We start from the raw sequence: 13,923 nt of genomic DNA, 5'->3' as shown, positions 1-13,923 counted from the left end.
TGTTTGATAGTTGGGAATGTACAAAGTATTTTCCTTATTTTAGTCTTTTTTGGCACTGTTGAGTTTTATAACTGTGAACTGTTACTCGAGATCAGTCTCAAATTCTGGATAGTGTACCAAGCAAGACTTACTGAGTAACTTTACATGCCCAGCTGTCCATATTTAATCTTTTTAAATCATATTTAATCAAGTCTATAAACTTGATCGGATCTTCAGAGAGAAAATATAAATATTTTTAAATATATTTCTAAATATTTTTCTCCAGCTCATATCAGTGTACCTGTAATATGCTGGACTTTGCATAATTTATAATGCTCCACATAATATATGATGCTCTGGTACATATTTATGTACTCAGCCCAACTGTGCGCGTTCTTATTTCTGTCAGTGCGCATTCAGCTGGCATCATGTTCACTGTTAGTGCATCTCTGCAAAAACAGAGCAACAGTTCATCAATACCGTTGGGCATAGTTTTTACCTGAAACTGTTTGTTTACCTTATTTACCTTATGCAGGTGTATTTGGATTGTTTTTTTCTTTTTCTTTTTCCTGGTCTGGGAAAATCTGCTGTGCAATTGTTCAGAGAGCTCTCTAATCCAGCCTTTGATCTGAGTTGTGCAGTGAAGCCTAATAGGATCGTAGTATTAACCCCGATGACAATACCACCAGCTGTCGCAGAGCCCCCTGTTGGTCACCAGCTGAAATGTGCCTGTGGGGGAAGGGTAAGGAGGGTGGAGGGGTTGACTGACAGAGAAAGAGACAGAAACAGATTGACAGGGATCGGGAGAGAGGATCTGTGTGATGCTCAAAGTGAAGTAACAGAGGAAGAAGCTCAGAGGAGAAAAACTCCTGAAGTGCTTTATTTTTGGACGACTACCTCTTCAATTTTACTTTGAATCCTCCTCCATTAGCTAAATGACTTTTCTTCGTGCGTAATCTTCGACTTTTTTTTATTTTTTTCCTTAAAAGCATACTTTTTCACTTATCAATCTCTACATTTATTCCCTTTTTTCCCCTCCCACCTGCTGCGGCCACACCCTGATATTTTTCCAGTGCTGTGGCAGCTGTTGGCTCTCTGATTTCTTGATATGGCTAAATAAGAGGTGGAAGGGTGGGGGGCTTGCCGGTGGTTTTCTTTGAGGGTTGAGAAGTTGAAGAGGGAACCAGGAGAAGAGGAGGAGGATGGCGGTGGCCCTGGAAGAAGTTTGGGGGCGAGTGAAAAATGTCTGCAAGCAGAACGGACTGCTCATTCTGTCTGTGCTGGCCGTGGTCATCGGCTGCCTGTTGGGCTTCTTCCTCAGAGGCAAGCAGCTCTCCGAGCAGGTCAGTTAGTCCTAGTCCCCCTACTCCCACCCCCAGCACCCAATATAAATGCGCTACCCTGCTGGCCCCCTTCTGTCTTATCTCCCCCCTCATTGTCAGCCCCTGGATCCTTCTTATGTGATAAAATCAGATCCTCACTCCCCAGTATCAGCCTCTTTAACTCCACTCCATGTCATAACCACCAGCATTTACATAAACATGCGAAAAGAAAAACAGTGACAGCGTTCTACTGAGAAACAATTAGACTCTTGGGCTTGGCCATATCTACTGCACACCTAACCCCAACCCTAAACCAGACTTAAGCCACAAATTAAATAATTAGTCATGCAGATTCCTGTTCCCAAATGCATACAAACCAATCAACTACACATTCGTTGTCATTCTGTCACTTTCATTAAATATACTTTCACCAATTCTGCCCACTGAAGTCAGAGCTGCACTGTAATGAATACTAAAGTATGTCTCAGATGTCTCAGTACAGACGAATCCAACTCCAGTGGCTTATGCGAGGTTTTGCTCTCAAGCTGCAATTGCAAAAGAGAGGCCAAAATACGACATGAAAAGGCCTCAGAGGTGACAGTATATTTTTAAAAAAAAAACTCAGTCAAAGTGGTTTGATTGCTCCTAGAAAAGCATCAAAGGTCAGACTCATTCACGATCCAATCTATAAGCTATATCAGGGACACTAAAATAGCAAAGGACTTTCCAAAGATGAGGGAATTGTATTTCTCCCTGTTTAAAATGTGAAACAGGGCTTTTCAGATCGTCTATGGCCTGTGTGAATCCATAGAAAAGGGATTGCTGGTGGGGAGATTAGTTGTCAGTCGCTCGCAGAAAAACGAAATCACATCAAGGCATGCCATTTGTTTTTACTTATATAGGTCACACAAGACTGAATGGGAAGAGATCTTCAATAGTCGGAATTCAGGAGATGCTAAGAGGCTGCTGAGAAAGCATGTCTAAACTAAATGTAACTGAAAAATGACTTTGATGTGCTTGAAACAGAATTTTTTTAAAAAATGTGAGTTGTTTGAAAATGAATGATGAGGACGTAGATGTGTGTGTGTGTGTGTGCTGTTGGATATATGATGAAATATGTTGACACTGTGGGCATTTGAACATCCACCTGCTGTCAGAGTCAGCCGTACGACATCACGGTGCTTTTGTTTTGATCCATGTGGTGCAAAAAAAACCAAAGCTGTGCTTTGATGACAGCATCAGTCATCTGTTTTATATTTAGCACACAAAGCTTGAAAAGGTCCATACGTAGAATACCTTACTCTAGAATGGGCCACTCTTATTTGGCAATAGCCCACAGCAGGCACTCAGAATCCAAAGCAGTGCTAAGGTTTATGGCACATGTCCACCAGCAGGCGATCCAGTGAACTAAAGTGTTCAGGTTATTGTGTAAAACAAATAATATGAAATAAAATAAATAAATAAACCTTTACCAAATACAGTGAAGCAACAGAAGAAATGACATTTACAAAATATCACTGAAAATTAAACAGTAGGAAGATGTATACACTCATTCACACACCCACATGTATCACATGTGAGTGTGTGAATGTGTGTGTGAATGCGTGGGTGACTGGATGTGTAAAGCGCTTTGGGGTCCTTAGGGACTAGTAAAGCGCTATACAAATACAGGCCATTTACCATTTACCATGTAAGGAAATGTATTAATGGTGCAGATTAAAGGTTTGAGTGGTATTGCCGTTTAAAATGTAATTTTAATTAGAAGTTGTGGCTCACAGAAATGTCAAAAGTAAATTACATCATGTCACAAAAACAGCTCTGTGCACACTGTAAGAGCACTCAAAGGCTGATTGTTTCCCAGATGGTCTGTAACCCTGCACCTCTGTGAGCACAGAGAATATTTAACATGCACTAATTGCACACGTTGTAGAAAGCTACTGTTGCAGAGCGATTCAGCTGCCCAGCTGCAATTTAGAAACACAATAGTTTGCCATAAAACAATCAACATCAAGACAAGGCTTTGACAAAAGCTTTGATGCAAGTGTTGATCATCGGGCTTCGTGGCTTAATCTTTGGGTTTGCATACAAACAAGCATATACGTATGCCAGCCCGTGGCTTCAGCGTGTGTGTCCGCAAGTACCACATGTCTAACAAAGAGTTTGCTCTGCTTTCAGCAGATGCCAGGACTCAGTGGCAGCTGTGTTTGTCCCTCACACGCAATAAAAAGTCTCACACACATGCACATAAACGTGCGTGCGTGTACATACTGCGTCCGCCCACACTGTTACACACACACGCGCACACGCATGGCCATTTAGCTGTAAAAGCTCTCCCACTTAAAAACAGAAGCAAAAAGCTTCTATTGCTCCATCATCTCATGCACAGATGTGATGTACTTACATTTCATTTGTTCCAACTCTTCACCTCCGTTTTGCCACATGCCCCCCCCCCTCCCCCACCTCCCATCTGTTTGACCTGCTGATTAGGTAATCAGCTAAGTGCAATGTTTTTTGTGGGAGCTCTTCTGTAAATGCTGTTGATCGCAGTGATATCAACCAAAACAATGTTTCTGACATATCTGACTAATAAGTGATAGATTAACTGTAGGTATGAAAAGTCATCGCTGACATATTTATGTTAACATCAATGTACCCCTTTTTTCCAACAGATTTTCTAGTTGTCACATAAGATTTTTTTTAGGTTTCCACCTGTGTAGTTGAAACTAGTACAATATTAGTGTGAAAAACACCTGATGAGCTCCTGGTTTCTTTGCAGAGCTGCAACTTGACTTTTAAAAGCACTTTTTTTTTGTATTTATTCTAACATGTTATTATACAGTAATCTTACTTTGAACACTGTGAAGTATTTGAACACCTGCTTTAGGGGATTCAGACACTTCAAATCTATCTAGTCTATTCAGACTGTTGATGCTTTTTGTCACTGCTTCAAAGTTTCTTGACATTTGCTTTTAAAGACTTTGTCACAGTGTGTGGAAGCAGATTGTGTGGAACGTGAATAATGGACCCAAACGCAGACACAATGGAACGTGGAACGTAGCTTGAATTTTTAAAAAAAAAAAAGGTTTAATAAGGCTGATAAAAAAAAAGGTGCAAACAAAGGCCAAGGCAAACTGATGCAAAACTAAACATTAAACTAAACTGGGTGAACTAAAATACAACATGAAGAACCCTGACATGGATATGAACAAACCTGGACATGTATACATGAGACCTGGAAACATGGTGTGAAGGGGAAGTGGGAACACATGGGGAAACAGCTGATTAGAATGACAGGGAAGTGAAAGTAAACACAATGAATATGGGACACCAGACCTCTTCAAAATAAAACAGGAAACATAATGAGACTCAGGAATGAGACTTAAACACAGGGGTGAAGACACAAGGAGAATCTAAGAAACATTGAACTATAACGGCAACCTAGGCATAACGGAAATGACCCTGGATCGTGACTGATTCTTTTTTCTTTTCTTATACGTATTCTTTTTTTTTCTTTTTTTCTTTTTTTTTTGTGTGTCCCGTTTGGATCTTTAGCCATCAGAATTGTTGTCTTAAGGCCAAGAAAGATGCCAAGCGGATTTATTTTACCAAGTGGATCATCATGGCCTTGCCATATTGGTCCATTTGATTGACCTTTATTATAATTGTGAATTTATTTTATTTTCAGTTCCTACAAACGGGACAGACATGACTGGGGGATAGGACAGGGAAAAAGAATGAAAGAAAGAGAGGGAGAGAAAGAAAACCAAAGGGGAGAAGAGACGGTGAGAAGGGGGGAAGAAAGAAAAAACAAACAAACAACAAAAACAAACAAACACCTGGGTCACTTGTATGGAGAAAAAAAACAGAAGAGAAAGCAAACAACAAAGAGCAACATAATAAAAAAAACGGCACCATCACAATAAACTAGCTAGCAGTAGATATCAGTAGATACTAAGTAATAAACGATATTGTGCAGCACGCAAGATAGACAGCGCACAATGTGCTTTGAGGCAGCAGCCAAGAAAGCTGTAGTCCGCGTCTGTGAATACCCGTGTGTACACCCGTGTGCATACCTGTGTGGATCAGCGCGCTTGTATTCCAAAGGTTTCTCCATGTAATGATCTGCTAGGGAGTGTGGGGAGCCACAGCCCCGTCCTCCAGGGTATGAAGCAGGTATGGAGGAGATCAAAACTCCAGACATCCAGAGGCCCCCAGAACACAAGAGACCAAGGAAGACCAACAGAGGGGCAGCCGCGCCACTGTCTCAGTAAGAGCTGAGGAGAGTCCCAGATGAGGGCTCACTCAGCAGCCGCGGAGCAGAAGCCAGGGGGAGTTGCAGTGACGCGCCCGTGAGCTCCGCCGGCAGCCAGCTGTGCCTGAGTGACCGAGCCCCAGGCCGAGAGGCCGGGGGCACCCCACCTCCGAAGTGGCCCGAGCGAGCCCCAGGCTCCAGGCCCTGATAAGCGGCCGCCAAGGAGTGAGCCGGTGTGTACCCGGACGCCCACCCCCAGACACAAAGAACCACCAACGCACCGACACCTGAGGGAGTCCGCCACTGGCAGGGGAAGTGGTGGTGGGTGGAGATAGGCCTCCAAACCTTGGAGGGCCTGAGATGTCCCCAGAGAGGTGGCGTCTGATACCCAACCTGACATATAGACACAAACATCCATTCCCACCCTCATGCTCTCATATGCACTTACTCCACAGTCAACCAACGTGGAGACAGACATAAAGAGACGCTGTACACACGATCACACTCCCCAAGCGTACTCTACGAACCGGGTCTAGGTACCCTTGCCCCTGGAGGGGGGAACTGCACCCAGACCCAGGTGGTGTTACCCTTTTCCCTGCGGTGGGGAGAGGCAGACCGCCCCGACTCTGCAGCAGCAGGGAGGCCCCACACCCCAGACCGCAGTCGGACGGCCAACTCCTCCTAGCCCCCCCGCTCCAGCAGGCCGCAGAGAACTTCTCTTATACGTATTCTTACATTTTTACACAACAAGTGGCTTTGATGAAAACTTGTGTTTGTTTTTGATAGCTGAGGATAAACCATAGGTGAGGGTAGGGACGTAGATCAGTTATGGTCACGAGCTGTGGGTAGTGACCGAAAGAACGAGATTGCGAATACAAGCGGCAGAAATGAGCTTCCTCCAAAGGGTGGCTGGACTCTCCCTTAGAGATAGGGCCAGAAGTTCGGCCATTCGGGAGGTGCTCAGAGTAGAGCCGCTGCTCTGTCACATCGAAAGGAATCAGTTGAGGTGATTCGGGCATCTGATAAGGATGCCTCCTGGGCACCTCCTGGGTAAGGTGTTCTGGGCATGTTCCACAGGGAGGAGGCCCCGGGGCAGACCCAGGACACGCTGGAGAGATTATATCCTTCGGCTGGCCTGGAAACGCCTTGGTGTTCCCCCGGAAAAGATGGAGGAGGTGGCTGGGGAGAGGGAGGTCTGGGCTTCTCTGCTTGGGCTGCTGCCCCCGTGACCCGGCCCCGGATAAGCGGAAGAAGATGGATGGATGGATGGGTGGATGGAAAATAAAGGGATGAAAATTCTAACTCAACCTACGTCACTCAAAATTTTAGTTGAAAATAATGGAAAAATTCTTTGAATGTGGGATTACGTCAAATTATGATTCAGTGTGATTGGTTCAGTGCTTTTAACCGTACTATGAATAGAGCTCTAAAATAGTACATGTTTAACGCCGTCCTTGTCCTTGCTTTTCAGCCATTGTGTTTTGAGCCAGTGTAGAATTTTTTTTAGCCAGAAAAATCAGAAAGATGGCAACACATGCACAAAAGACACACTGAGGCCTGTTCAGTTATTGAACGCAAAATGATGTTACTGATATTGATGTTGGATCTTGAAAACAACTTTAGCCTTTGGTTGAAAAAAAAAAGCAACAGATAACATGTAATCTGAAAGTGACTGAATATAGTGTTAAAACTAAAAGGTCCATACCAAGTGACCTAAGAGGTTTGCAAGGCTCGGAGCGTTTCTTCAGATCCAATCGGTTTTGTGTTGAAGTCATCTTTACATGGGAAAGTGTAATCTAAAGGGCAGTTGTATACTAAAAAGGGTCTGTTTGGTAAGTTACAAAAAGAAGGCAATGTCTGATTTAGAGAGGATGTCATTTTACAATTTGTGTTGCAGTAATAATAATGATGTTGACATGGTGTTTGACCTCAGATTTGTTGGCAAAGTAAAAAAAAACAAAAAACAGCTTTTCTCTTCTGCCTGCAGGAGGTCAAGTACTTCCAGTTTCCAGGAGAGCTGCTAATGAGGATGCTGAAGATGTTAATTTTGCCCCTCGTCGTATCGAGGTAAGGGCAACACAGCTCTGCACAATACAAACACATAAACACAACATTTCAGTGACACAAGTACTAAATGCTGAAGTGGATAAAAGAGCTGTTTAATTATCTACACTGATGTTGGCTTTCAGCGCTCCAAGCCAATCGTGATTAAGATAAACATTTTTACGGTACACTGAAGTTTTATATTATACATAATAACAATATTGTGCTGCAGTGATTAGTAAACAAAATATCTGCAGTCCCCATTTCGACATCAGTGTCACTACACTCGTCCCCTACCTCTATATGTACTGAATGATTTTACAGGTTGCACACCGTCAATTATGGTATTGATTATTACTCTGAAAATGGACAGAGTAAGAAATCAGGGTCTCTGTTCCTTTTCTACCATTAAGCTGTTATGTTATGGTGTGTTTACTGTAATCTACAAGAAGAGTTCCTCGTTGTAAAAGAAAAAAGAAATTAAATGCTGCATTATAATATAAAAATACACATCTTTCTATTTTCAAAGACATTTAAAGAGAGTGAAGCAATTTGAGAAAAATGTTTCTGCAAAAAGAAACTTGCAGAAATAGAAAAGCAAGAATTCATATTGCCATTTTCAAAGTAATTTATTGTCTCAGAGTGACACGATGAAAAACACCTCCTGCTGTCACTTGCTGTCTGGTGACAGCAGGAGGTGTGGCTTTTGTCCACAAAGAATCTGCACTGACTGCAAACTTGAAAAAAAAATCTACCTTGAATACTTTTTAAAAAGCAATTTGTCAACCATTCATATGAAAACCCACGAGCAGATACCAGGTATGAAACTGCAAAGCCTGTCCACTCTACCTCCTCGGTTATACATTTATATATACAACACAGAGCGCAGATGCACAAGTCTTCTTTTACAAAGAAAACACACTGTGGGAAATTGCTGTGAAACAAGAAAGAAAAAGGCAATTCTGCATGCTTAATGTAATAAGACGTGTAAGGCCTTGTTTGATGAAATATGTTACCACTGCAAGGCAATGATAAAAGGCATCCACAGATAAGATTTAAAAGAGTCAAATGAAATAGAAGATTAAAATAAAGCACGTTTGAATAAAATGTATTAAACAGGAAAGTTGGCTCTGGCATGCAGTTAGACTGCAATGCAAAATGTGAACGTACTGCAATTATAAATGAATCATGATCATACTCTGATTTAAGTTTAAAATTGTGTTGGTTGAGTTTTATAGCCTACAGGAACCACGCCCCTGCATGGCTTCATGTTGACCGAGGCTGCTGGAAAAAGCACAGCCTGGATCTCTGTTCTCTGATATTTACTGCGCCCAATTACATGTTTCAGCATTAAAGATTAAAAAGTAATGTCTATACGCAAGTAAAGCTGTTGCCCTTTTGTAGCTTCAGATCCATTCTTAGTAGAGCACAGCTTGCCAGGTTCTCCAGTTTGATTATTTTAGGCCCAAAGCTCTTAGTTGCCTGCATGAGGTCAGCGATGTACTGAACACACACACACACAAAAAAAAACCTCCCAAAACAAATCATGCGAACGCACCGGTTACATGCAGGCTGCTTTGCGCAATAAGCTACTTACAATCTATGCAACAGCAAAGACTGGATGAGAAGTTAATCCTCCCTCTCTCTGTCTCTCCCTGTCTGTCTCCCTCTCTGTCTCTATCTCTATCTGACAGTGTTTATGTGCCTTTCTTGTGTATTTCTCTCTGTCCATCTTTTTCTCTGCAGTAAAAGCGTGAAGCATTGTGCAGTGATTTGCTATTTATACACAGCCATGATCCATTCCCCCAGATTCCCAGATTCAGAGCAGGGCATCCTCTCAACGCAGGTTTCCTGCCAAGAGCGAAGCACGTGAGGACAAGAGACGTTAACTACACCTAATCTGAAACAGTATCTGCAGGCAGGAGGCCAAATGCAGCCAAGTACAACACTCTGTTAAAGCACACAGAAACTTGAAAGCTATCAGGGCGACTCTATGATGCTCTGAGCGTGGAGATTCATTTGAGTCTGTAGCACACAGACCCTGATACCTGCCTGGATCTCGATGGGGGCGATACTGGATAATAAAGGTGGAAGGCATGACTTCTTACTGCTACACCTCCTGCCTTCATTTCTTTATAACTCTTTACAGGCATGCATACAGTGCAGTCACGCAAGCAATGTCCTGCTTTTGTCGGATAGCTACACTGGGATGCACAGACTGGCTGCACAGTACAGTAGGGCTTATGTAGGGGTGAATATCCTTCCCAGCCCTATGCCCTGTCTGTCCCCATTTTTCCCCTCCCACTGCCATCTGCACACCAGCCAAAGCGGAAACCAGATTATCCCATGAACGCGTCATGCTGAATCAATGGCAACTGCACTTTGTGCCTCCCTATGATCCCTGTTTATTTAGTTTCACGGGATTGAAATTAAATCTTTGTTTTAATTGTAACAAATACTGAAAATGCGACGTTCATTCGGTTCATTCAGGGCCCGCTTAAAGTGAGCATTTGCATTTTGATGAAGGCCTTTAGAATTTAATTAACTTTGGCACAGATCTGAAGGTCAGAGATGAAAAGCGTTTTTTTTTTCAAAATGTGCAGCATCCACACAACGAGCACTTTACAACCACAAAGTGAGTAAGAAATAATTGGCAGCAAAATGAGCGTTACAAAACAGATCTGAGTGGGTGTGCCACAGGTTGTTTACACAGCTTTCAGAATTAATTGTTTTTGTAAAACACACACACACACAAAATGAATTGGATAGAAATCCAGCTGTTTGTATGGGAGTTTAATGTAGCTCTCACTCTCTTAGACTGAAATCTCCGGGTGTGTTTTCTTAACGATAGTATCTGTTTTTGAGAATTGCTGTGATTTTTATTTTGCCCCACGATACGACACGCGATTAATTGCTCTTTGTGTGGCTCAATAAAATTGGCAATGCCTGATTTTTATTTTGCCCCACGGTACGACACGCGATTAATTGCTCTTTGTGTGGCTCAATAAAATTGGCAATGCCTGCCTGATTTCAGCTCTCATACCCGAGGCAGGTGGTCAGCTACGGCGCACTTAGGTCAGACAGTTCCCTGTGAATATTTCCCAGACAGAGACTATAAATAACTTACACGTCATAAGTGAATGACATATAAAGGACATGCACTCGACTATAGCACCAAATTCAAGTCCTTGCACCTTTTCCCTTCGTTGCTAGAGTGATTTAGTGTGTTGCATTTGGATGATTAACCGTCAAGCTACAGAAATCATGTTGCAGTTGTGCAGAGCTGTGTTCTTCTCTTTAGCTTGACTGTTTTGTTTTGCTGGCTGTCAGAATGCAAATCATTCCTTTATATTTCATCAAGTGCTTTTTTTTATTGTGATATTTAGGAAATTTTTCTAATTAGCTGCAAATATGCGTTTAACCTCGCTGTGCTGAGACAGCTTGATGGTAAAGTGTGTCTCGCCTACTGAGTAAGAGAGAATCTGATGCTGGGCTAGTTAAATATATTTGAATTGAACGCCACTATTATAAAATTTGATTTCAAGGGTAAAAATGAACTTTACAGATCTATTTGGTGACCTGAATGTTTGTGCATTTAATCAACATTATTATAAATAAATAAATAAATAAATAAATAAAAGGGTCAAGACAACATTCGCTTTGTTCTTGGACTCAATTATGGTGTTTAGGGGGTTTTACTAAAGCATCCCTGTGTAAACGGCTAAACAAGACTGAGCTCAAACAGTGCAGCGACCATCGTCTGGCTTAGCTTCTGTTGACAAGAGCGAATATTTTGGGTTTCTGGCAGATGCAGCAACCCTAGACCTGTTCCATACAAAGGTCATTGTTTGCAAATGCAGATAAGTTAAAATAAAATAACAAAAGTCTATCATTAGATTGTAGCCTGAGATTTTTAGTCTGCATTTCAGCAAGTGCCTTCCATGTTTTGTTTCCAGACTACAAATGAAAACCAGAAATCGTCTGGCACCCAAAGTCCCGCCTAAAGACTGTTTACAGAGGTTAAATCCTAACTCTGTACTGCCAGCTACCCATTTTACTAAAAGAGACCAACATCACAACATTCATTTTTATAGGATTCATTTTGCCATTGTCTGGTGTGCTTCAGTCTTGGCCCTGATCCCTGAACCCTGAAGGGGAGATAAATAGACCTACAGCTAAAATCCCAACCGCATGCTGTATAGTGATGTTAGTTTGCTGGGGAGGTCACACAGTGCACTTTGAGGTTTATAGAAAATTGGTTTTCTTAATCTCAGCATACAGTACAAAGAGTCAGATACCACAGCAATGTCTGGCAGCGCTATGCACACTTTTCTTCCTGACTAACCCTGATGCCCATACAGCAATCCACCAGCAACTAAAAAAATATGAATTTGTTAATAAGTCATTTATTAATACATAATTCTACTGAGTAGCAATCAAAACAGCGTTCTTAAGCTTCTCCATGACTCCTTTTGCTCCAAAAGACACAGGCTTGTATTAACTTTCATAAAGTGGGCAAACGTTGCAGCTGTTCCTTAGAAAAATGTCTGGAAATGACTGCGGCGATGATTTCAACAACGTTAGTAGACTAAACTTACTGACCGTCTGATATTCAAGTCATTTCTCAAAAAGGTAAACATGACTTTTTTCTACATGATTTCAGATTGAGCTCATAACCCTCTCTGTCTAGGTGCCTCATTCTATTTTGAAGGCACAGACTGATGATTGATTTAAAAACCCTTTGAATCAAAAGTCTAAAAAGAACCATTTTGATGAGATTAATGTACCTATTAATGATTTCATCTTGTGGCAAGTATGCTCCTGGATAATTCTCGCCATTAGGAGCGACGGAGCCTCTTTTTTACAGTATATTGGCACAAAATTATAATGAATACTCTGAATATATTAAGCATTGAAACTAAACTGAACATTGATGCGATCTCCTGAAACACAGGTCATAGCATCACTGGATTGCCACGGATTCCAAGGAGTATATACTCCATTCCAAGGAGTTTCTGCCTCCTCTGTTTCATCTCGATGTGGGATTACTGTAAAGCTCTAGCTCAACGAAGGTAGAACAGGGAGGAGTGTAAGCCCCATATGGTCCAAAAATCTTATGGCAGATCTGCTCTGCATGTGCTTGAACCATCATGGTCAAGGCAGCTACACATGGCAGGCTGTAATCCTACCTTGGCGCAGATTTCAGAGAGAAGGACAAAGATCTCTCAAAGATTTCCTAGCTTAAGATTTAATGACCATCTTTGTGTATATGTGACATAAATTCATTATAATTATCTCTTGCGACTCCAGTAATGTCTAGGATACAGCATTAGATCTTAGGCTGCCAACCTATGTACAGTATATGCTGTCCTGAGGAACATCTATGGGATACCAGGATGAGTAAAGGCAGTTATTCCCATTAGAGCACAGAGATGGAGCGGTGGTTAGCATTAGCTTGGTTCACAGAAAGAAGCTCCTGGGTTTGAATCCACCAGCTGGCCAGGGCTTTTATGTGTGCACTTTTCATGAATTCTCTCTGGATACTAAATACCAGCTTCCTCTCAAATTCTAAGCTTTCCATAGATATGAATGTGAGCCTAAAAAGCTGTCTGTCTGTGTTAGCCCTGCGATAGACTGATAGCCTGTCCAAAGTGTATCCTGCCTTTTGCCCTGTGGCAGCTGGGATAGACTCCAGCATTTACTGCTATAATCAGGGGTTAACATGGACTACAATGATCTGGAATGGCGCTGCAGGACCCTCAACAAATGAGTGCTTAAATCTCATTTGTTAATCTGATTGGCAGATTAGGGTAATGGTCAATACTGAGTTAGTTAATTTCTCACGTGCAGTCTGTCACTGCTTCCAGCTGATGATAAGGAGACGCTTGTTCAGTGATAAGAAAATGATGGCATCCAACGCCTTCTTTACATCAGCAAGGCATCCTTTTTCCTGCTCATTACTATAATGCATTCATGGTGCAAGTTGCAAGATTGCATTCACAGATACACTGAAGCAACATTTCCTAAGTAGAAGGTCATCTCAAAACACCTTAACAAATATCAGCAAACACAAAGTGCTTATGTGCTGTTTTTCATACGTTGTAACTTGGTAGCTAAATGCAGATTTGCTAAATTTCCCAGGGAGAGAAAAAAAGGTTAATGTGTGACACTTTCAGAGTTGGGGAGAGATACTGTAGAACATCTAAATAATACTAAATTGTTGTTATTCAAATGTTGCATGAAAATACTGTAAAAGACCATTTGGTTCAGTTTAGCGCAGGGTAAATAGCATTGTGGTAACATTTATAGTAATGCTACGGTGGCTCA

The 13,923-nt window shown here is 41.9% G+C and overlaps 1 protein-coding gene across 1 annotated transcript in view; it reads left to right on the top strand.

Moving 5' to 3' along the window:
• The first annotated feature begins 742 nt into the window (after positions 1-742).
• slc1a7a (solute carrier family 1 member 7a) overlaps positions 743-13,923 on the top strand; it is a 50,694-nt gene continuing 37,513 nt past the window's right edge. The window contains exons 1-2 of the mRNA XM_082513181.1: positions 743-1,322; positions 7,541-7,620. Coding sequence (XP_082369307.1) covers positions 1,182-1,322; positions 7,541-7,620 — 221 coding nt within the window. The 5' untranslated portion in view covers positions 743-1,181. The remainder of the gene's footprint in view (positions 1,323-7,540; positions 7,621-13,923) is intronic.

This window comes from Aulonocara stuartgranti (assembly GCF_965226115.1).
Source record: "Aulonocara stuartgranti genome assembly, chromosome: 18".
NCBI classification, from domain to species: domain Eukaryota; kingdom Metazoa; phylum Chordata; class Actinopteri; order Cichliformes; family Cichlidae; genus Aulonocara; species Aulonocara stuartgranti.
This window is presented reverse-complemented; position numbering and strand designations above follow the sequence as displayed.